Below are 24,407 nucleotides of genomic sequence, written 5' to 3' on the forward strand. Positions count from 1 at the left end.
TGCTCTGTGTAAACAGCCTCTCCTGTCCTCTCCTCTCTGCTCTGTGTAAACAGATTTTCAGTGAATATTTGTCACGTGACCGTTGGTCTCAGCAGAATCAATCATGTCTTCACAGTGTCTCTGAGGAGCAGAATTTAATGTTTTTAACAGGATCTGGTTAGTGCAAATGCTTTATTTTAAATGACACATGAAGAATAAAGAGATTCTGAGAGAAATATCAACATTTTAACACAAGTTTTGGTCACTTTTTATATCAGAAACTTTAGTAACCAATGAGAGGTTCAATGACCATCAATAATGCCCGTTTTTACGGTTTCCTTGAATGATAAACTGTGTATTTTTGGTGTATTTCCGCCCTGAATGCTCTTCGTTTTGTTCGCCTGCAGCGTTGGTGCCTTGCTGTACCCGCTGAGCTGTACAACAACACAATTATATCAATGAAGCAGCGTCCTTTAAAAGGGCAAAGCCACCAAGTTTAGTGTGTGGGTGACAAGATGCACACTAAGAAAATACTAAAAATTTGAGATAAAACTTACATAAAAACTCTGCTTTTGCTCAACTGACGCTTAACTTTTGGACACGTTTTTCTGACAGAAATAGCAACATTTTAAGACAAGTTTTGCTCATTTTTTTTCACAACTTTCGTTGTGGTACAAGTTCTGTCAATAACACCCAATTTTACAGTTTCCATTTATGGTGATTTTTTAAAGAATGAAAAATCAGCTTTTGGTCGACTGACAATGTTTCCTTTGACCCGAAATATTCGTGCAGCCACATTACTTTCTATTAGTTTTTTTGTGGCTGATTTTAAGCTTCTGTTCAGGATAATTGTATAGAAACACTTTAACAGAGAAGTAACTTTTACTCTACAGCATCAAGACAATCAGAAGAAGTTCAGACTAACCTTCACCCAGGGACGCCAAGGGAAGCAGGACCTGGCTGACCTGAGACCTGAGAGTAGCAGTTTAACGGGGACTTTCTGCCCTGTGAGGACCGAGGTTTAATCCTGAATAAGGTCCAGTGTGTTTGTCCACAGAGAGACAGAGGACGGCCTCGCTCTGTACCAGCCTCTCCGATCGCTCCACACAATCCTCCATTCACTGTCACACACACACACACACACACACACACACACACACACACACACACACACACACACACACACACACACACACACACACACACACACACACACACACACACACACACACACACACACACACACACACACACACACACAGAAGCTCTCAGTTTCCCATTTCTTTAAAAGCGACACCAGGAGCTCAGAAGACTTTTTATTTTATTTCTTTTACTGTAAATTTTCCAGAAATTTTCTGGATTATTTACAGGGTTTTTTTGTTTGCTTTTTTGCAAATACTTTAACAGCAAAATAAAGTAAATTATTTTTAGAACAAATATTAACCATTTTGGTGATTTTACGTGTTTTTTTGGGACATTTTGTGTCTTGTTTTGGTAATTTTGAGTATTTTTTTAATTTTTGTGTCTTTTTGTGATAATTTTACATCTTTCTGAATTTTTGTGTTTTTTTTTTATTTTAAGTCATTTTTTGGGTAATTGTACGTGTTTTTCATCTTTCTCTTTACATCTTTTTGTCTATTTCGTCGTTTTTGGTCACATTTATGACACTTGTAGGCACTTGGAAAAGTATAAATTCTGTTTTATTCACATTTAAAAAATATATTTGTCAGAGAAATTCAACTTTTGGAGTTTTCTGGTTTCTGTCATTCTAACTATGTTATTCTGCACAAAGACATGTTTGAGTTGTTCCGATTGTGTTGATTCCACAGAGCTGCAGGACTTATAGATTTATAGAGATTTGATATATTGTTGTGAAATACAAGGACACACAGAGGAGAATGAAAAAAGAGCAAAAAACTGTTTGTTGGGGTTCAGAGTTAATGCATAAATAATGATATCAATCCAAAGATTAGTCGTAGTTTATTACTTTTAGTGTCAGGTCGGACTGGATTAGTGTGTTTGATTCCCATTGAAAGTGTTAATCTGCATTAAGAAGATTGACTTTCTGCTTTTTGTTCTTCGTGCTGAAACACACACACATTCAGCTGTTCCACGACACTATGGAGGTCCACATCAGTGTGTGTGTGTGTGTGTGTGTGTGTGCGTGTGTGTGTGTGCGTGTGTGTGTGTGCGTGGACTCACTGTCGGAGCAGCTGGCGTCCCTGTTTCCAGCTGAGCTGATGGCTGCTGTTGGGAGGACTGGGAGCCTCGCTGTCGGTGCCCTCGTCTGACAGAGAGAGAGAGAGAGAGAGAGACCAACATGTTTATCCTCTCATTCATTCATGCAGACGAGCCTCTCTCCCCCTCCTTCTCCTCCTCCTATTCCTCCTCCTCCTCCTTCTCCTCCTCCTGCAGCTCCTCATATGGGGAGATAAATAAATAATCCCCCGGAGAGCAGAAATCGTCCACCAGGAGGCGCTGCAGAGGAGACGAGAGGCTGGAAACAGCTTCTTCCAAAAACAAGTCAAAGGAAAACTCAGAAGACTTTAAAAAAACAACAAAAAAACGACACTGTAAACTATATATATATATATATATATATATATATATTTTTTTTTTTTTTTTTTCTCAGAAATGTACCATCTTCTTTTACAGGGTTTTCTTTTTTTTCTAATTTACATTACATATATTAACCATAAAATAAAAGCTTAAATCTGTAAATTAATATAATGGATAATGGGATATTATATTATATTTTATTATTCTGGAAAGTTATAGTTATATAGTATAAACAAAAAACCTTCAACGAGAGAAAAAAACTTTAAAAACCCTTTAACGAAGAAAAAACAGAGATAAGTTCAAATGTATTTAATATAACATATTTAACTAGATGTTCTCCTCATATGCTTGGGATATGTGTTTAAATATTTAGTTTATCTGGGTTGTAGATAAATTGGGGATGGTTGTAATTAAATCTATCAAAATAATGGAAAAACATTTGAGCAGTTCAAGTTCTCCAGCAGACTCCATTCACAAAAACACTCATTTTACCTCAAAGAGTTTCCTGTTAGTTTTTGTTATTGTGTGACTTCTGTGGATAATAAAATATGTAGAGCATCATCCACACCTCCGTCAGGTCATATGGGGAGAGTTTTCAGAAGAAAATAACATTTAGATGCTAAAACACATTCTAGAGAGAGAGAGAGGCTTACCTGAATCATAACTTGGAGCTTTGATCTCTCCTTGGTTAAGTTCTGTTCCATATTTCAGTTTGTGGTATTTTGCCCTGAAGGAGAAAAAAAAACATCATCATACTTTTTTTTGGGCAACATTCGTGACGCTTGTGGGCACTTGGTCTGATGGCATATTAAGGCAAAGTAGGAAAATTTTGTGGGTTAATATTCCAAGAAAAAAGTCTTGAGCAAATTTATGAGATTTAGTGTCAAATCTACAAAGTGTTAGGAAACATGAATTTTTCATTACTTAAATCAGACATGTTGTTGCTTCAAACCACTGAGGGTGTAAAAAAAAGATAAAGATTTGTGTTTGTTTTTTACGGAAATGAATTACTGCCACACACACACACAAAAAAGGCTCAGTATCACATAATAACATGAAACTATCACGTTACAACATGATAGTTTCATGTTATTTTATGATAAAAAAATTAAACGTAATGAGAGGCAAGAATGGGCGGGACTCAATTCAATTCTACTTTAAGCTTGGTGTGAGACAGGGGTCAGGAACCTACGGCTCGCGAGCCAGATGTGGCTCTTATGACGACTGCATCTGGCTCGCAGATAAATCTTGCTGACATTTCTTAACACAACATGTAATTAATAATTCCAGTGACATTTTGAAATAAAACACTGCAGAAATCACAGTGTTTTTAATAACATTAAAAACATAAAACATTCTCATACGTTTTAATCCATCCATCCATTTTCTACTGCTCAGGGCTGGAGCCACAACTGTCCTCTATTTGAATTGGATAATGATCAACAAGTAAACTCCCTCTTTTGAATCAGTCAGCTAGCTAGTTTATGCAAAGCTAACCCTTTGACAAAGAAGATGGCGAAAAAGAAAAAAGATGAGGAGTATCGTACATTTCCGGACGAATGGACGGACAAATTCACCTTTGTGGAGAGAGCAGGTTCTGCGGTGTGTCTAATATGCAATGACAAAATTTAATCGATGAAACGGTCAAATGTAAAGCGGCACTTCGACACACGCCATGCTACCTTTGCATCAAAATAGCCTGCGGAAGACAGCAGAAAGAAGGCATGCCAAGAGCTACTGTGCAGAGTGCAAGCTAGCCAGCAGCAACTGGACCCGACAAGGTGACTGTAATTCTGCTAGCTCTGCTGGCTCTTTAGCAATAGTGAAGAACGGAAAGCCATTCACAGATGGCGAGTAGGCTAAAACATTCATGCTTGATGTGGCAAATAAAACTTTTTGACGTTTTTTCAAATAAGACAAGATAATTAAATGAATACAAGACATGCCTCTGTAGGCAAGAACAACAGTTCAAGAACAGTTCAAGAAGAACTGATGGCAAAACAAGTTGAGGAAACGCAAGTGAAGGACATAAATGCAGAAATAACTTTTCCCTCGCTTTGGATGAGTCGACAGACGCAAGCCATTTGTCCCAGTTCAGTGTGATTGCAAGGTATGCTGCCGGTGACACACTGCGTGAAGAACGTCTTGCTGTTTTGCCAATGAAAGGGACAACAAGAGGTGAGGATTTATTCAAGTCTTTCATGGAGTTCGCTCAAGAAAAAAATCTACCGATGGATAAACTTATTTCAGTGTGTACTGATGGTGCTCCGTGCATACTGGGGAAAAAACAAAGGATTTGTAGTGCTTCTTTGTGAACATGAAAATAGACCCATCCTAAGTTTTCATTGCATTCTACATCAGGAGGCGCTTTGTGCTCAAATGTGTGGCGGGCAGCTCGGCGAAGTGATGTCACTGGTCTTTCGGGTGGTCAACTTTATTGTTGGCCGAGCTTTAAATGATCGCCAGTTTAAAACACTGCTTGATGAAGTTGGTAATAACTATCACGGTCTGCTTTTGCACAGCAATGTGCGTTGGTTGTCAAGAGGGAAGGTGCTTAGCCGATTTGCGGCTTGCCTGAGCGAAATCCGGACTTTTCATGAAATGAAAGGCGTCAAGCCTCCTGAGCTAGCAGAAACTGAGTGGCTCCTCAAGTTTTACTACCTCGTGGATATGACTGAACATCTGAATCAGCTCAATGTGAAAACGCAAGGCATTGGAAATACAGTGTTATCCCTTCAACAAGCGGTGTTTGCATTTGAAAACAAGCTGGAACTCTTTATCGTGAATATTGAAACAGGTCGTTTACTACATTTTGAAAAACTGAGACAATTTAAAGATGCATGCACAGCAAGTGAGCCCGCTCAACACATTGATCTCCAGCAGCTAGCTGGCTTCGCATCCAGTCTCCTGCAGTCGTTCAAAGCACGCTTTGGAGAATTTCGTGAACGTGCTCGTCTTTTTAAGTTCATCACTCATCCACACGAGTGTTCAGTGGACACAGCCGACCTGACTTACATCCCTGGTGTCTCCGTCAGAGATTTTGAAGTAGAAGTTGCTGACCTGAAGGCCTCAAACATGTGGGTGAATAAGTTCAAGTCACTGAATGAAGATTTGGAAAGAATCACACAACAGAAAGCAGAGCTAGCGAGCAAACACATGTGGACAGAAATGAAAATACTTCAACCCGAAGACCAGCTGATTGTCAAAACTTGGAATGCGCTTCCTGTCACATACCACACACTGCAGCGTGTGAGTATTGCCGTATTGACCATGTTTGGATCTACGAATGCATGTGAGCAGTCGTTTTCACATCTTAAAAACATCAAGACCAATCTATGATCGCGTTTAACCGATGGAAGCCTCAACGCTTGCATGAAGCTTAACCTCATCAACCAGACTACAAAGCCATCAGCAAAACCATGCAGCACCAGAAGTCGCATTAATGGTAAGAAGTATTTTACTTATTATTGGTTAGCTTCATTATAACAATGGATTTTAAAAGAATACATTCAGAGGCTTATTATACTCTAAAATTGTATGTCTTAATTTAAAATGCACACATTTAGTTGTATTCAGTACGGAAATACATTTCAAAATATTTTGCTTTCATGGCTCTCTCAGTCAAAAAGGTTCCCGGCCCCTGATATAGACAGCGCATAGGAACGCTGCATTTCAAAATCCTTCTCAGAGTAGCATAATTCTAAAAATATATCATCCTGTGCTCAATAACTGTAGAATCTCACCATCTCTCAAACCAAGCTGAAAGTACAATTTAATTGAGTCCTGTTAACGAGCCAGAGCCCATTCTTGCCTCTCGTTTTGTTTCGTTATCATGAAATAACATAAAACTATCACATTATAACTTGCTAAATATATTTTGTTATCACAATAAAATTTTCACGTAATTACGTGGTACTGAGATTTTTTTTTTTTTTTAAAGTGTGGCAGCAATACACTGCCGTAGTTTTTCCCATAAAAACAACAGTTGCATTATGTAAACAAAGTGGAATTAAAAGGGTAAAAATTCTGAAAACTAATTGATAAATTGTAGATATGCTCAAGACTGAAGTTAGTATTAGGATTTAACTCAGTAAAAGTGTAAAATAATATGAATATATAGTATTTTTGCAGCATTTTTGTTGACCTCCCAATCACATTTAGTGTAGAGGAAATTATTACATTTTCACATTTATTTATTTTCCTAATTAATGTATTTTTCCTACATTAAAACATAAGTTTTATTAGTCAACAAAGGGTAAAAAAAATCTGGAAATTAATTAATATTTAGTAGCTATGATCATGACTGAAGTTGGTATTAAAATTTTAGAAGATCATTTAAGATTTTTTGTGTTTGCATTTTGTGTTTTTCCCGTAAAAACAACAGTGGCATTAAAAGGGTAAAAATTCTGAAAATGTGTTCTAAAGTATGACATAAATTTAATATATAATATTTTAGCAGCATTTTTGTTGGCCTAGTGTCGAGGAAATAATTCCATTTTTTGATTCATTTTTTTTTTTTTTTTGTGTTATCATATTAAAACAGAAGTGGCATTATGTCAAAAAGCAGCATTTAAAGTGAAAGAAATCTAATAAATAATTGATATTTGGACGTTAGTTAAAAATTTGAAGTGGAAGTAGAAAAAATATTAAGATTTAATTTTATAGCTGTTTTTTGAGATTTTTGTCATCTGAGGACGTCAGAGCAGCTTTGTAATGGGATGCTTTTATATTCCTGCACACACTCACCTCTCCTGTTTGAGGGCGTACTCCAGCATCTTGATCCGCCTCACCAGGTCTTTCTTCAGGTTCTCCTGGCCTCGCCGCTCCCCCTGCAGGAAGGCGATCTGGGCCTGCAGGACACACACACACACACACAGACACATTAACGTCAGGGCCCCGCTGTGTGAGTTCTGTTAAACACAAAGTGCAGTTAATTGCATAAAGCTTAAAAACACACAGCGGAGCAGCCGGTGTGTGTGAGATTAAAGGGAACCCCGGGGGGTCGGTAAAAACATCTAATCTCCATTAAACATGATGAGAAACTGAAACATGTTTCTGTTGGGATCTTTGTTGCTGTAATTATTTGCCTTGATAATCCTTCTGTGCTTTTATTTCCTCTCATCGTCATTCCCCCACAGAGATCATTAAAGTCTAATTCTGATTTATCTCTAATTTGGTGCTCAGCTGCGCCGCCACCCCCGGATTTCGAAAACGGTGTGTGATTTCCAAGTCGGGTCAAGTGCAAGGGTTTGGTTACAGCGCTGGTTTCTACGCACTAAAGAAGTTAAAAAAGGTAAAACTGGAGATAAGGTGGTGGCAGTGGTGTTGGCGGTGGTGCTGGTGGTGGTGTTGGTGTTGGCGGTGTTGGTTTGGGTAGTGGTGTAAGCGGTGGTGTTGGTGGTGTTGATGTTGCCAATGGTGGTGTTGGTGGTGGCGGTGGTGGTGGTGTTGGTGGTGTTGGTGGTGTTGGTGTTGATGTTGGCGGTGGTGCTGGTGGTGGTGGCGGCGGTGCTGGTGGTGGTGGCGGCGGTGTTGGTTTGGGTGGTGGTGATAGCGGTGGTGCTGGTGGTGGTAGTTTAGAGAACTGTCTCAGCTGTTCATCACCTCTTAACATGCTGATTTCTCATTGTGTTCGACGGGACATTTTGTTACAGTTTTTTGCAATTTATATGAAAACGGTGAGGAAAATCTCCGCAAAAAATACATATTACACCATTCCTCATTGAGCTGTACTTTTTGGTAAAAGTATAGTAAAGATTAAGACGATTTAACAGTTCGGCACAGGGAATAAGAAATGTTTATGTACCAACTTCAAGCTAAAATTTCTTTATTCAAAAAAGATATGCCAGAAAAAAAACTGGTTGCACCTTTACAGAACGAAGGAGACCGTTTTTAAACAAATCACGACCCCAGGAATCAGAATACTGCAATTGAGACATTTTTATTGCAAGTAAAATTAATTTGTGATTAAGATGTGAACAAAAAAATCGTTTTTGATTTGCATGAGTGGATTGCTAATTACTTGCAATAAAACAAATTGTGGGGTATTTGTTCTCAAACCTGTTGTTTAATTGCATAAAAAAGACACAAAAGTAATTGCTTGTGCATCGTAAATATTGCAGCTGCATTCTAAACTGAGCACCTGTCAATCAAAAAGGAGGAGAAGATTCCTCAGCAGGTGCCCGACACTCCCAAAGCCTCCTGGGAAATGTGACGGGGAGTGAGAGGGAACTTGTGACTCACTCACACGTCTGATCCGTCTCAACGCCTCAGACAGACGAGGACGTGAGGCGGCGGCTGAGAGAGCGGCGTGGGAACAGACGCCATGTGACCGACTCCCAGTCAAGGTCGACCAGCGAGCGATGATGTGAAGGTCACAAACTCTGTCTTCATTAAAAGTTACTTTAGTGTTTTATGGTCTTAACCCTTTGAACCCCAACAAGCCGTTTCAGGGCGTTTTTTTGCTCTTTTTACATTCTCCTCTCGATGTCCTTGTGCTTCACTGCAATAAATAAAATCTATATGAATCTGTATGAAAATGTAAATGTCCTGCAGCTCTATGGAATCAGCACAATCAGAACAACTCTAACATGTCTGTGTGAGAACAACAGTTACAAAGACAGAAATCAGAAAAAAAAAGTTGAATTTCTATTTTTCATATATTTTAAAAAATGGAATTAAAAAAAGACAAAATTTCCAAAAAGTCACAAAATAACCAAAAAAAGGAAAAATATAAAAAAGACACAAAATTACTCAAATAATATAAAAATATGAAGTATGACCAAAAACAGACTTAAAGACACACAAAATTTAAAAAAAATTATTTAAAAAATACACAAAATTACCAAAAAAAGTAATATGACCAAAAAAGACACACAATTGCCAAGAACAGTTTTCTCCACATGTTGTACGAATTGAAGTATTGTCATTTTTCCAGCCTCTCCTGTCCTCTCCTCTCTGCTCTGTGTAAACAGCCTCTCCTGTCCTCTCCTCTCTGATCTGTGTAAACAGCCTCTCCTGTCCTCTCCTCTCTGATCTGTGTAAACAGCTTCTCCTGTCCTGTCCTCTTCTCTCTGCTCTGTGTAAACAGCCTCTCCTGTCCTCTCCTCTCTGATCTGTGTAAACAGCCTCTCCTGTCCTCTCCTCTCTGCTCTGTGTAAACAGATTTTCAGTGAATATTTGTCATGGGACACTGCCACAAGATATTGGTCTTTCTGTGTTACGTACCAAAAAAGGTTTAGATCTGTGTTTAGATCTTCTTCTTCATGTTCATCTTTTTCCTCCGAGACACAAAACTGTTTCCAAACACAGAGCTCATCTCGTTTACCATCATCATCATCTCAGTGAAGCTCAGCTGCAGCCGCCTCCAGTGAGCAGCGACCCACTTCTACTGACATCAGTGTCCTACTTCCTCTTCAGTGTGTGTGTGTGTGTGTGTGTGTGTGTTTGCAAACATGCAGTCCAGTCAGTCAGTGTGTAAAACGTCCTGGAAGCAGCAGCCTGCAGCTCCGAACAAAACAATGAATCAGGATTTAATGTGTTCACTAACTGCTCCTAGAGATAACACGATCTGAAGCCAAAGAACAGTCCACCAACAGGGAACTGTTCCAATTTTGTTGTTTTAAAACATATAAAAAGTGTTTTCTTTAAAAGATATCCAAAATGTCACCGTTTATCGTAAAAAGAAACCGTAAAAACAGGAATTGTCATCAGAGTTTGAACCTTCTGGCGGTCTATATGTCTTTGAAAGTTTCCGTAATAAAAAGTGACAAAAATATTTATATTTCTGTTTACACAGAGCGGAAAGTAGAGGACAGGAGAGGTTGTTTACACAGAGCAGAGAGGAGAGGACGGGAGAGGCTGTTTACACAGAGCAGAGAGGAGAGGACAGGAGAGACTGTTTACACAGAGCAGAGAGGAGAGGACAGGCTGGAAACATGACAATACAATATGTGGATAAAATTGGTTTTGGTCATATTTTTGATAATTTTGCATATTTTTTTCCTTTTTGTGATCTTCGTTGTAATTTTACACCTCTCTTTTTTTGGTAATTTTGTGTCTTTTCTTGGTATTTTTGTCTTTTTTGTAACAACATTCAAGTCACTTGTGGGCACTTGGAAATGTGTGTATATATACATTTTATTTGATTCCATTTTTTTTCAAAAATCATCAGGGAATTTTTTTTTTTTCTCAGCTGACTCCTTCGCGTCGAAAGGAGTCAGTTGAGGTGGTTTGGGCATCTGGTAAGGATGCCTCCCAGTCGCCTCCCGTTAGAGGTGTTCCGGGCACGTCCAACTGGTAGGAGGCCCCGGGGAAGACCCAGAACACGGTGGAGGGATTATATATCTCTCTCCTGGTCTGGGAACGCCTCAGGGTCCCCCAGGAGGAGCTGGACGTTGTGGCTGGGGAGAGGGACGTCTGGAATGCCTTGCTTAGCCTGCTGCCCCCGCGACCCGGCCCCGGTTAAGCGGACGAGAATGGATGGATGGTTGGATTTTTTTTTTTATTTCGGTCATTCTTACTGTGTTATTCTGCACAAAGACATGTTTGAGTTGGTTGGATTGTGCTGATCCATAGAGCTGCAGGACTTATAGATTATATAGATTTTATATTGCAATGAAATACAAGGACACAGTGAGGAAAATGTAAAAACTGCAACAACAAAAAAAACGCTCTGAAACGGCTCGTTGGGGTTAAAATACAAAATAAAAAGTCTATTGAATTTAAATCCAACATGTTACAGATGTAAAGAGTTTAAACATTTGCACAAACACACAGTCGTATGTCTGTTGCCATGGTGTTGGCAGTGAACTCGGTGGGCTGGGTGACGTTTAACGAGCTTGTGTAGGACGCTGCTGCAGCGCATCGGGGGCGTCTTTCCTCATAATTATAGATTTGACTGAAACATCTGAATGTCATGTTTGAGCAGCAGCAGCCGGGGGAAGCTGCGTGTGGAGGATGGGGAACAAATCGATCAGCATCCTTCCTCTGATTTCACACTAAAGCACTTCGATGACCTCGAGCTGCTTCTTGTTCTGGGGTCGGTCGTGTTGTCGCTCACGCTCCGGTCAGGCTGAAAATCATCCGGTAAACACGCTGGAAAGTTCATTCTGCTGTAAACTGATTCCCTCATGTTCACATCCCAAAGTGTGAAGTCCCAGCAGAGCTTACTGTCCAACCATCGAGTTGTTAAAACAAATGTTTACTGAAGCAAAGGAGCCATAATCAGTGGAAAACACAAGGTCGGCAGGTCTATAGGCCCCGGAGAGGCTGTTTACACAGAGCAGAGAGGAGAGGACAGGAGAGGCTGTTTACACAGAGCAGAGAGGAGAGGACAGGAGAGGCTGCAAACATGATAATATGTACAATATGTGGAGTAAACTGTTTGTTATGTCTTTTTTTGTAATTATGTATCTTCTTTGGAACGCGTCTTTTTTGGTCCTTTTACGTATATTTTTAATTTTGTGTGTATTTGTAATTTTGTATTTTGGGGAAATTTTGTCTCTTTATATGGTCATTTTATGTTGTTTATTTTTACAACAATCAGGAACTGATTTGAATTTAATTTAATTTTGTGGACACAAAATGCAGTTAAAAAGTGAAATCACAATATAAATATCAATACTCACCATATCACACAATGATTAAAATCGCAATAATATTGTGTTGTGACTCAAGTATCAGGATAAAATCGTATCGTGGGGCCGATACGCTGATTCATACCTCTACTAAAGCTTCCTGTGCTGCCTGCAGAACCACCACAGAGTGAGTGTTTGCTTCAGTGTCTTTAAATAGAAATAAACAGTTTTAACTTTAAAAGCAGGTGGAGGAGTTAGAGGAGAAGCGAGGGTGTCCGATCAGAGCTGCAGGACAAACTGGATAACCCACTTGTTACAAATTCCCATCAGCCTTTTCTTTCCTTTTTAGAACGAGTCGCTGCTCCACATCAGAGATGCACATGTGCTGCTTTGATTCATTAAAGCTGCACAGAGACAAAAAATATATTTTAATCAGAAGGAAACATGAATCTACTTCTGTGATGGAACTTGTTCCAGGTGGATTTCAGTGAATAAAGCTGTGGACTTTTGATAAAAGAACAATGTGAAATAGCAGATCACTCACCAAACTCTGGTTCTATATCATTGCCAGTATATTCTGTCGCTGTGGAATAGGTTTAATTCTGATATTCACTCTCTTTTCACTCCGTTTTTGGTCTCTATTTACCAGCTGCTCTCTAACTGTGTGTGGCTGTTGAACAGCTCGTCTATGGATTTTCTCAACAAAAAAAAAAGGGCAGTATCAGTGCGGTGAGAGTGACCCGGACAGTAAAGATAAACAATGAGTTTATAGTGAGGAAAATCATGTTGTCATTTCATACAATTTTATCATAAAAACATTGAATGTTGCTGCTTCAATTCTCTAAACCCCACCTGCCAGTGGGATTAAAAAAAAAAATCTACAGAAATACACCATAGAAAGAAACTGGCATTATAGTCAGGATTTGAACTTTCTGACGGTCCTTGAACAGATCATCAGTTACAAAAGTTTCTGTTAGAAAAAGTGACCAAAACAAAGCTTGTTGAAAAAAATGTTGATTTGTTGATTATTTGTGTCATTCGTGTTTGTTTGACCCAGTCTTCCACTTCAAAGACCTGTTCTCTATGCGGACTTTATTGCTCTTTATAAAACATTATTAGTTCAGAAACACTGGCCCATCAGAGCAGACTAGGCTTTTTCAGGGAGGGACATGAAATGGACATTACGTGAAAAATAAAGTGTTTTTTGGACATTAACCTTATGAAACGTATGTTTTTAAAGTAGTTGCCAAAAATACTGTAAAAACACGCACTATCATCAAAATCTGAACTTTCCGACGGTCCTTAGATCATCAATTATGAATGTTTCCATTTTAAAAAGTGAGGCTGGAAATATGACAATACTTCAATATGCATGTGAAAAAAAACCATTTTGTTTTTGTTTTTTTACAACATTTATGACAACATTCAGCACTTGGAAAAGTGTTTATATATAACTTATGTTTTATTCCAATTTTAAAAAATTATTTATCAGAGAAATTCTACTTTTTTCTGACAGGAGAGGCTTGAAACATGACAATGCTTCAATATTTAAAACATTGTTTTCCCCAGATTTGTGGAAGACTTGTCAAAGTTGAATCAATTCAATAAAAAAATGTGTAATTTCACATTATTTTGGACCAATAAAATACATTAAATCTGCATTTTATCTTTTTTATGTTATTCTGGACAATGACATGTTTGAGTTTGCTTGAATTCCTAGCCATTATTGTGCTGATTCCATAGTCCTGCAGGACTTAAAGATTTATATAAATTTCATATTGATTTTATGTTGATTCATTTGTCAAATAAACTCTTTCCAGAGCTACAGATGAACACAGGCCAGAACTTCTATTCAAACTTAATTACTTTAAGGGATTTAACTTTATTACTAAAAGGTATTTTATTTCTGTTAAAATAAAATCAAATCGGTATCCACTACAGTGCGTCCCCACGCAGCGCAGTCCCCCGAGGAGCTGCTGCGGGAGGTTTCATCTCGCAGAGAAACTGTAAGAAACAAGCAACACCTCCGTCCTGCTGGACAGCAGTGTGGGAGGACAAACAACTAATCTAGTCAGAATAATGCAGCTACCAAACACACAAATGATCTTATTAGTGTGTGATTAAAGTGTTTCTGCTCATAGATGCGTTGAACGGAAAGGTAACTAAACAGTACTTTCACTGTAGTATCTGGAGCGCCCCCTGGTGGCCGTGTAATGTAAAGTCATTTAACCTCTGAACTTCAACGAGTAGTTTCAGGACGTTTTTGCCCTTTCTACATTCTCCTCTCAGTGTCCTTATATTTCACTGCAATATATAAAATATATATAATTCTATAGATTTGGTATATGCTGGTTTGTTTACAAAAAGCTGTGGACGCTGTGCACAGTTAGCGACGGCGACCGCAGATGTTGTACAGCTGCTGAACAGTGATTAGATGACTGTCGGATCAAGTGGGAGGTGTGTTAGACGTCAAATATTCCTCCTTGCCGGGATGGCCCTTTCATAGTGGTCCTGCTTCCAACAGTCCACGGTTCACAGTTGTAAAAAAGCTACAAGTTTTGTGAATTTAGGCTACAAAACCACTGAGCTAGGTTTAGGGCAGAAACCTTCCTGGTTAGGCTCTAAAAGACAGTTTAAACAGGAAATAAATTATGGAGATGCTGGAAGTGAAGTAGTTACAAGGACGACGTGAGACACGGAAGTTACAGAAAATGTTGTTTACTTTTGTTTTCACATGGGACATGAACCTCGGTCTCCGGATGAAAGCCTGACGTTTGTTGGACCAGGAGACAGTTCACATTAGAGTTATCCTCTCGCAGCTCTCTGCAGATGTTCAGACTTGATGGCTGAAGAGGACTTTCTATTTTCTGCTCCTTCCTCCTCCTCCTCCTCCTCCTCCTCAGCAGCTCTGCTCTTCAAAGCTTCGTGTCGTTCTAATTAAAGTCTTGTCGGCTTCGGAGTAGCACAATTGTCGTCGGCGCTCCCCGAGGGGAAGCAGTGACTGAGCAAAGGGGGCTTCGTCACGCCGCTATTCCAGCTCATCCCAAAGCCTCCCCCCCGTCTCCATCCCGTCTCTGTCTCTTTGCTTGATCTCTGCTCCTCTGGGCTTCATATCAAAGGACTTCCTCCCATCATCCTCTGTCTCACTTGTTCCTCCCCTCCTCTCATGCATCTCTTCACCTCCGTTGTAGGACCAGAAGAGTTCAACGTTGAGCTGGTGCCACCGCCGTGGGAAGCTCAGATGTGCCAAGACTCCTTTTCAAAAATGGAAATGAAAAGAAAGGAATGCTGTGGTGAATGTGAACGAGCTGAGGGCGGATCGTGTCTTCGGTTATCCCCGGTGATGATCCTGGCGTTTCTCTCGAGGTTTTATGTTCCCTCAGTGAGTGCAGACATAACTGTGAAGTTATTGCAGCGTCACTTATTCTCATTCGTTGTTTACATTAAGGTTTAAACGTCTGAACCCAACATACTGATTTAACTCATTCTAGTGTGTCAGCTGTGCACAGATGGATTTTGTGCAAGGCGGGATTGAAAAGTATGTTTTATTTAAAAAATTGCCAAAATTACACTGTTTATGGTAGAAAAAAAAATACATTATTGGAAAAATTTGAACTTTCCGATGGTCCCTGAAGATATTGTTATAAAAATTTTACGTGAGGAAAGTGACCAAACTTAGCTTAAAATAGTGATCAGCCTGTCCTAGTGAAACCTGGTGAAACCTGGTGAAATCACAGCCTGTCCTGGTGAAACCTCGGCATGTCCTCGTGAAACCACAACTGTCCTGGTGAAACCTGGTGAAACCTTGGCACGTCCTGGTGAAACCACAACCTGTCCTGGTGAAACCTCAGCCTGACCTGGTGAAACCTCAACCTGTCCTGATGAAACCTGGTGAAACCTCGACATATCCTGGTTAAACCTCAGTCTATCCTGGTGAGACCTCAGCCTGTCCTGGTGAAACCTAGGCCTGGACATGGCAGCTTTTCCCTGGCAGCACACATCCAGACCCCCTCTCTCTCAGCTTATCCTCCACCCTGTCATCTCTCCGTCTCTTCGTCTCTTCCACTCCGGCTCTCTGGAAGAATAATCTCCTCACTGCTCCAGATTTAAACGGCGGGAAATCCCCCTCCCACAGGACTCGTCTTTGTGTCCCAAAATCTTGCTGCATCGTTAATACGACGTCAACGAGGAGGTCACACGGCCACCGGGCATGTTCTGGGGTTAGGGTTGTGGCTATGGAACGTGATTAAATGAGGCTTGGTGACTTTATTATAAAGATGGAAACAATCAGTTTGACATGTTCTCTCTCTCTCATGTTTTACATTTTTGCCCATTCACTGCAGCTCATCGACATCACTGCTTCCTAATATCTAAATCATACTCTCAAAAAGCCGAATTCACAAAAGGATTGAGCAGCTTTTGCAGCCGCTCAGCGTGCAAAAATAAGACAAAAACAAACCGTCTCCCTCTCAAAGAATGACATACAACTCTAACTGCCCCGCCAAGCAAACAGCGTCTCATGTTTAAGCTTCTGTACTCGAAACGTGTGTTTTCGATCGCCAAAAACATACCTACTGTTGTAGAAAGAAACTGTAAAAACTGACATTAACGTCACAGTTTGAACTTCGGTCGACAGTCCTTGAACGGATCATAGGTTACTACCCCCGAGTAATCCCAAATCAACAATATCACTCAATCAGCATATTTCCACCTGCGCAACATCAACCGTGCTAAATGACATTGTAGAACCGTCTCCATCCGTCTCTTACACCTAACAGTACCGCCATCCTTGTCAACACCCTGGTCACCTCCAGGAAATACTTTTCCTCCTTTCTGGTCTACCTCTCAAGCTTCTCCATATACTCCAACTGGTAAATGGTAAATGGACTGCACTTAAATAGCGCTTTTATTTCAAAGCGCTTTACACTACAGTATGCGCTCATTCACCCGTTCACACACACACATTCATACTGGTGGCCGAGGCTACCAGGGCACACTGGTGCCACCTGCCACCATGAGAGTTCATTCACACACCGATGAACGCAGCATCGGGAACCATTTGGGGTTCAGTATCTTGCTCAAGAATACTTCGACAAGTAGGCTGCCATGGTCAGGGATCGAACTACTGACCTTCCGATAAGTAGGCGACCATTCTACCAACCGAGCCTCAGCCGTCCCCTGGTGGTTGGTCCAGAACTCAGCTGCCCGGATCATCACCAGAACCCCCTCCATAAATCACATCACTCCTGTCCTCCAACAACTGCACTGGCTATCTATCAAGTACTGCATACCGCATCGATTACAAGATACTTTTTCTCACTTTCAAGGCTCTTCATAACCTCGGACCTCCATACCTTTCTGATCTCCTTCACGCCTACACACCCTCCAGGACCCTCCGATCCTCCTCCTCCATGCTCCTCACTACTCCTCCTGCCGGCCTCTCTTCAATGGGGTCCAGAGCTTTTTGCCATGTAGCCCCCCCGTCTCTGGAACTCTCTCCCACAAACCATCCATGACATTACCTCTCTCTCCACTTTCAAACCACAGCTCAAAACTTACTTTTCTGTTTGACTTTTTTTTGCTGTGTTTGTAAGGTGACCTTGAGTGACGTGAAAGGCGCCCATAAATATAAATTTATTATTGAGTTTCCGTTATAAAAAGTGACCAAAACCTATATCTAATACCAATACCTAGATCTTTCCGACAATATAGGGACATTTGCTGGACCGCACTGTGAATGGGCCTCTTATTAACGTCCTAAGGTGAAATGACAGCAGAGCTCATTACGGCACTTCAGCAGAAACACAGTCTGACTCTTGTGAGACTCGTGTGAGACTCGTATTGACTGGCTGAAGTCTGGATCTTCGGGGATGGGAGGGAATCGGCCGTTTTGACCGTCCTGGAGGTGGAGGAAGTGATTTATTAGCAGCACCGTGTTGGCTCGCTGATCCCCCGAGGAAAATCTGTCGCTGAGCTGCAGCAGAGGAGAATATTACTGTGATCTCCCCACAGGGACCGTTACCGATTATTAATTTACACAAACAAGGAAAGGCTGAGAGGTTTAAAGGTAGAGGAAGCTTGATATCAGACAAATTTTGTGGTTTGCACACCGTTTATTCTGACCCCAACCAGCTGTTTTTTGCTCTTTTTTACATTCTCCTCTCTGTGTCCTTGTGTTTCACTGCAATGAATTCAATCTCTATAAATCTATATGACTATTAGTCCTGCAGCTCCATGGAATCAGCACAATCAGAACAACTCAAACATGTCTTTGTGCAGAATAACACAATTGAATGTATCTGATAAAATATTTTTTTAAATTGTAATAAAATGGAATTAATTTATAAACATTTTGTGTCCACAAATTTTGTAAAAAAAAAAAGAAAAAAAAAAGACAAAACTACAAAAAATAAGTCACAAAATGACCAAAACCAGTTTTCTACTCATTTTCATTGAGGTATTGTCATGTTCCCAGCCTCTCCTGTCCTCTTCTTTTTGCTCTGTGTAAACAGCCTCTCCTGTCCTCTCCTCTCTGCTCTGTGTAAACAGCCTCTCCTGTCCTCTCCTCTCTGCTCTGACAGCAATGCCTATTGTTCCAGTTTCTGTCTGCGATAAAAAGTGGATGTCTTTAAAGCCCCTTTCATAGTGCTTTCCTGCAAATGTCCCACTATATTGCTGGAAAGATCTGTGCTAGTGACGTGCAACAGAGCAGCAGCAGTGCTAACAGGCTAACAATTAGCTCTGTAGCAGTACAGTGTGTCTGTGCTGCAGCATTATGTGTTCACTTAGCGACCTCCGTTTGTTTACAACAAGCACCGGACACTCTGTGTACAGTTAGCGATGCTGGTTTGTTTACGATCAGCGGCAGACGCTGTGCACAGTTAGCGAGGGCAGTCGAAGTTGTTGTGCTGCTGAACAGTGATTGATGACTGTCGGGCCAAGTGGGAGGTGTTAGTTAGACGTCAAATATCCCTCCTTGCTGGTATGTCCCGTTCATAGTGGTCCCGCTTCCAACAGTCCCACCAGTGTTCCTCCTCTGTGACTACCTCTGGAGGAACATTGGTGGATCATTTGATCCCAGCATCCTGCTGCTGGAGCGTTCATAGTGGAGAGGAGACATTTAGTGCTGCAACGATTCCTCGAGTAACTCGATTACAAAAAATGATCCAGGAGTTTCCTCTGCCTCGAAGCCTCTTTTAATTAAATTAAAGCTCACGTTTAGCGTGGATTCTTTTTAGTGTGACACAATGCGCCCCTCCAAAGTGGAAGAAGACGGAAGCGGGCCTTGACAGTGTTGATGTACAGACGCCGGGACCGAAAACAGTGGAAAATGAGCAAACACAGCAAAGCGAAAGTAATAAGAGGAAGAGACAGAAGATGTCGAAGGTGTGGGATCCTTTTAAATTAAAACTAAGGAAAACATTGTGGTGTGTGTACATTGCCAGATGGAGCTGGCGTACCATAACAGCAATACTACTGAAACGGTTTACTACTTTGCATAATATGTATAATAAATAAATGTCAATTTTTCTTGATAAGGAAACAAATTGTCTGTTATTATTAAGTGACTGTCTTGTTTTCTATTGTATATTTATAATTGGGCTTTAATTAAGCAAAATTATGTGTTATCCGATTACTCGAGACGTTATAGAGCCGTAAATGAAACGGCGCTATGAAAGGGGCTATATAAAGTTGTGTTGGGGTTCAGAGACTTCAGTAGTCGTGTTGAAGCTCTTAATGGTTGAGGTTGTTGAAGTTTCCTCTGAAGCTCATTGTGTGTTTTGTTCTCAGTTTGTTTTCATTTGATAATCCGACTCATATTCATGTCTAAAACGGTGCCAGTTCTCCTCGTCTTACTGTGCAGAAACCTTGACGTCACTCCTCACTTCAGTCCTTTATGTCTAAATAATGCAGCTGAGGCTTCTCCTGAGGACAAAGTTACATGACTGAGAAGGAGAGAAAAGTGTGTTATGTAAGGCTGGAGCAGCCTGCAGCCCGGCAAGCTGCAACACTTCCTGCTCCTGTTTGTACACAGCCGGGCCTGAAACGACCCGCACCACCTCGTTCCTCCTTCACGCTCCTTCTCCTCTGGTCCCATGTAGGGCTGCCCTATAAGGAATGGCATGCACACCTGCTTGTTTTTCAGACGGGCGCCTGCTGCCGCCCCGCGCCACGCCTCAGCGCCGTACCCGGGCTTTGTTTAACCAGGACGCCAGCCAACATTTCTCCTGACACGAGCACTATTTCCCCTCAGCCTGACATGAACTGGGAGTGGAGCTGCTGCAGGGCACAGAGCTGAGCTTCACATGGGGAAAATAACATGGAAACAGCTCAAATGTTGTTTATTTCTGCACAATATAAAAGGCAAGTTTGGGGTTTTTGTGCATGCAACTGTTTGATGAGAGAACTCTGATCTCATGCAGACATTAAGAATAAACTGCTGTTTTATAAAACATGTATAAAATCTCTATAAATCTAAAGTCCTGCAGCTCCGTGAAATCAGCACAATCAGAACAACTCAAACATGTCTGTTGCAGAATAACACAGTTAGAATGACAGAAATCAGAAAAACTGAAACATGGGAGAGAGTTAAAACGCCAACCTGACGATGGCGCTACATGAAGAGTTAGAGGTTCTTACCTCTAGTTTTTGTAATTTCACTTTTTTTGTACATATATTTTTGATCATTTTGCCTCTTTTTCGTAATTTCACTTCTTTTTGGCATTTCAAATTTATTTTCTTCGGTTATTTTATGTCTTTTTTTCTAGTAATTTCACATCTTTTTTTGGATATTTTTACCTCTTTTTTGGCTTTTTAAATTCCTTTTCTTTGGTTATTTTACAAATTTTTTGGTCATTTTAAGTCATTTTTTGTAATTTCACATCTTTTGGGGGGTATTTTTACATCTTTTTTGGCATTTTTCATTCCTTTTCTTTGGTTATTTTACACATTTTGACCTTTGACCTCTCAGAGTTGGCAATTCTGAGCCTGAAGCAAAAGTGAGAGGCTGAGAATTACCAGGAAGTGCTGATAGCTGACACACACACACACACACACACACACAGACAGTGCTGCATCAGTGTGAAGTGAAAATTCCTGGGCTCTCCTGCTTCGCCCTGCACACACACACACGTGACACAGTACACAATACACCCACACACACACTCGCACAAAGAAACACACACACAGACACAGACACAGACACAGACACACACACACACACACACACACACAGCAAGTGGAGTGTATAAGTGTCAAGCGTAGGAGGTATCTGGGGTGAGTGAAGAAACACACTGAATTCCTCTGCTCTGATAGATGCAGTGTGTGTGTGTGTGTGTGTGTGTGCGTGTGTGTGTGTGTGCGCGTGTGTGTGTAATGTGCTGGAATTGGATCCACTTAATGAGAGAGCTCATCAGAAGAAGATAATGATAGTAATAAAATTGGATAATAATTGCTAATAACAGCTTTCTGCAGCAAAGTCACAGAAAAATTTAAACAGATTTGATTTTTAAGTTGCTCTTCTCTTTAGTGATTGAAAAGTTTTGGGGTTCGAGCCGAAGATGTCATTGATGCTTACACACTGTTTATCCTAGAAAGAAACTGTATAAACATGCGTTATCGTCAGTATCGTCAGAGTTTGAACTTTCCGACGGTCCTTGAACGGATCATCAGTTTTCAGTTATAAAAAGTGACCAAACTTGTGTTAAAGTGTTGATTTTTGTGTCAAAATCTCTTTATTCTACACGTGTTGCTTAAAATAAAGCGTTTGCACTAACCAGATCCTGTTAAAAACATTAAATTCTGCTCCTCAGAGACACTGTGAAGACATGATTGATTCTGCTGAGAATCTGTTTACACAGAGCAGAGAGGAGAGGACAGGAGAGATTGGAAACATGACGATAATTCAATATGGACACTGGCCCTCATTTATCAAACGAGCGTACGACAGAGAGTGAGCGTAAAGTGGGCGTACGATCATTTCTACGCAAACCTCGGCATTTATCAGTCTGGACGTGAGGGGAGGGTACGATCAGATCTCAGTCTGCTCTCAGCTCGTGTACGCAAATTTGAGTCAGCGTGAAGTCCACACGTCTGAGTCGGAGAATTGATCTTAGACTATAGTATCAATGCCTGGAGCTGATAAAACTCTGGTGTTCTGTTTTTTAATGGTGACAAACCAAAGCAAGTTTAGACTACATAATTTATTACAAAAACCTCATTGAAGATAAATACATCCTGCGACCGTGAAATTATTTAAACAGAATACTAGCCGAGGATATTAAATGTTGTTGTCTTCTGCTTTTAAATTATTACATACATACATATATATAGATAGATTAGAATATATATATTAGGGCGTGGTATTTGAATTACACTTGTTTCAAGCCGCCACATTTATCAACAGCCGATCTTTCTTATGCTGTGATTGGAGAGATACGACCGTTTGATGAATCACACGTGAACCCTGTTGTAAGAAGAAATATATACGCTCAGATCTGCACTCGTTTCTATGCTCGTTTGATAAATGAGGGCCAATGGGTGGAGAAAACTGCTTTCGGTCATATTGTGTCTTTTTTGGTACTTTTACATTTTTTTTTTATGTTTTGTGTGTTTTTTGGTTATTTTCTATATTTTAAGAATTATTTTGTTATTTCTTGTCCTTTGTGGTTATTTTGTGATTTTTTCTGGTAATTTTGTGTCATTCTAACTGTGTTATTCGGGACATGTTTGAGTTGTTTGTACTGACTCCACAGAGCTGCAGTTCTCTGTGATTTTAATATTCGTCACATGGGCTTTTTTGGGTGATTTTTAAGCTCTGGCTGAAAGTGTTGAGCACTAAGTTTAAATCAGGAACAACATGGAGCGCTGCAGAGGCTGAACACACAGGGCACGCAGAAATGTGAACAATGTGTTAAACTGTATGCATATGCGCGCACACACACACACACACACACACACAGGCCGGAGCACATCTGTCGCTTCGTGTGGGGAAATAACATTTAATTAGTGAAAGAAAGACAGCAGAAAGATAACAGCACCAGAATTACTCATCGCTCCAGCAGTCACATCCTTCAGCTCAACGCTTTTATTCTGAAGGGTCTGGACACTTTTACACTGAAGTTTCAGAATTTTCAATTGAAAAAGGTGTATTTTGTGCAGAATAATGCCGTTATAATGACATAAATCATATAAAATGAAAAAATGAAAGCTGAATCTCTCTGATAAAAATGTTATCAGAGAGATTCAGAGACATTATCAGAGAGATAATGTTGGAATAAAATGAAATTTTGATATAAACACTTTTCCAAGTTCCAACAAATGTCACAAATATTATAAAAAATAGAAAGACAAAATGACCAAAAGAAGACACAAAATAACAAAAAAAGATCTAAAAATATCTAAAGACCAAAAAAGACTCAAAGAGACCAAAAAACACACAATATATATATAAAAAATATGTTAAAACATCAGAAAAAGACACAAAATGACAAAAAGTCACAAAATAACCAAAAATGATGTAAGATGTAAAAATATCAAAGAAGACATAAAATTACCCCCCAAAAAAGCTAGCCTGGGTATACCCATACTGCCTTGCACGCTCAAATTTCATTTCGAACCTCCAGGCAGTCTGGCAACTAGGGCTGTTTCTTAGCCCTGTTTTAGGGATCCAATCACAGAGCGGGGAGGGACGGCAAGACGATGACACGTACTACTCGGCACTTTGAACTATTAGCTATTAGCCTCGCTACCGTAACGCCGGTGATCTCGCTACGAGCCGGGGGACAGCGGAGCCGCAGAGAGGCCCGCAGCAGCTCGTCTATTGCCCATAAAATCAGTGGATGTGTGTGGCTGAATGACATGAGGGGGAATAAAGCGTGAAAATAAATAATCTTGCAGAAAGCGAGAACTGGAGAAGTAAAGCAGCAAGCAACACTCTCTCACAGACACACACAACAAACATCAATTTCTGTCGCTCTACATACGTCATCTGGTATAACTGATACGATTGGCTAAGAGCTACCTACAGACGCTTTTGATAGACATTCTTAGCGCCCAATAAACGGCTCCGGAGGATCGTAAACCACACCTCCTCTACGGAGAAATGAGCGGCTGGTTGTGTTAGCCAGGCTACAAAAAAGCAGTAATATGACCAAAAAATACACTAAATAACAAAATAAAGGTATAAAAATATTTTTTTTTAAACAAATAAGAACACAAAGAGAGCAAAAAACAGAAATTTTTGTAACTGATGATCCGTTCAAGGACTGTCGGAAAGTTCGACTCTGACAA

At 40.3% G+C, this 24,407-nt stretch overlaps 1 protein-coding gene across 1 annotated transcript in view; it reads right to left on the reverse strand.

Annotated features, from left to right (window-relative positions):
• The window catches only part of strn (striatin, calmodulin binding protein), a 50,107-nt gene that overhangs the window by 20,439 nt on the left and 5,261 nt on the right, over positions 1–24,407 (reverse strand). Inside the window, 3 exon segments of the mRNA XM_059330869.1 lie at positions 2,182–2,266; positions 3,192–3,265; positions 7,285–7,388. Coding sequence (XP_059186852.1) covers positions 2,182–2,266; positions 3,192–3,265; positions 7,285–7,388 — 263 coding nt within the window.

The sequence above is a fragment of the Centropristis striata genome, chromosome 1 (assembly GCF_030273125.1).
Source record: "Centropristis striata isolate RG_2023a ecotype Rhode Island chromosome 1, C.striata_1.0, whole genome shotgun sequence".
Classification (NCBI taxonomy): Eukaryota; Metazoa; Chordata; class Actinopteri; order Perciformes; family Serranidae; genus Centropristis; species Centropristis striata.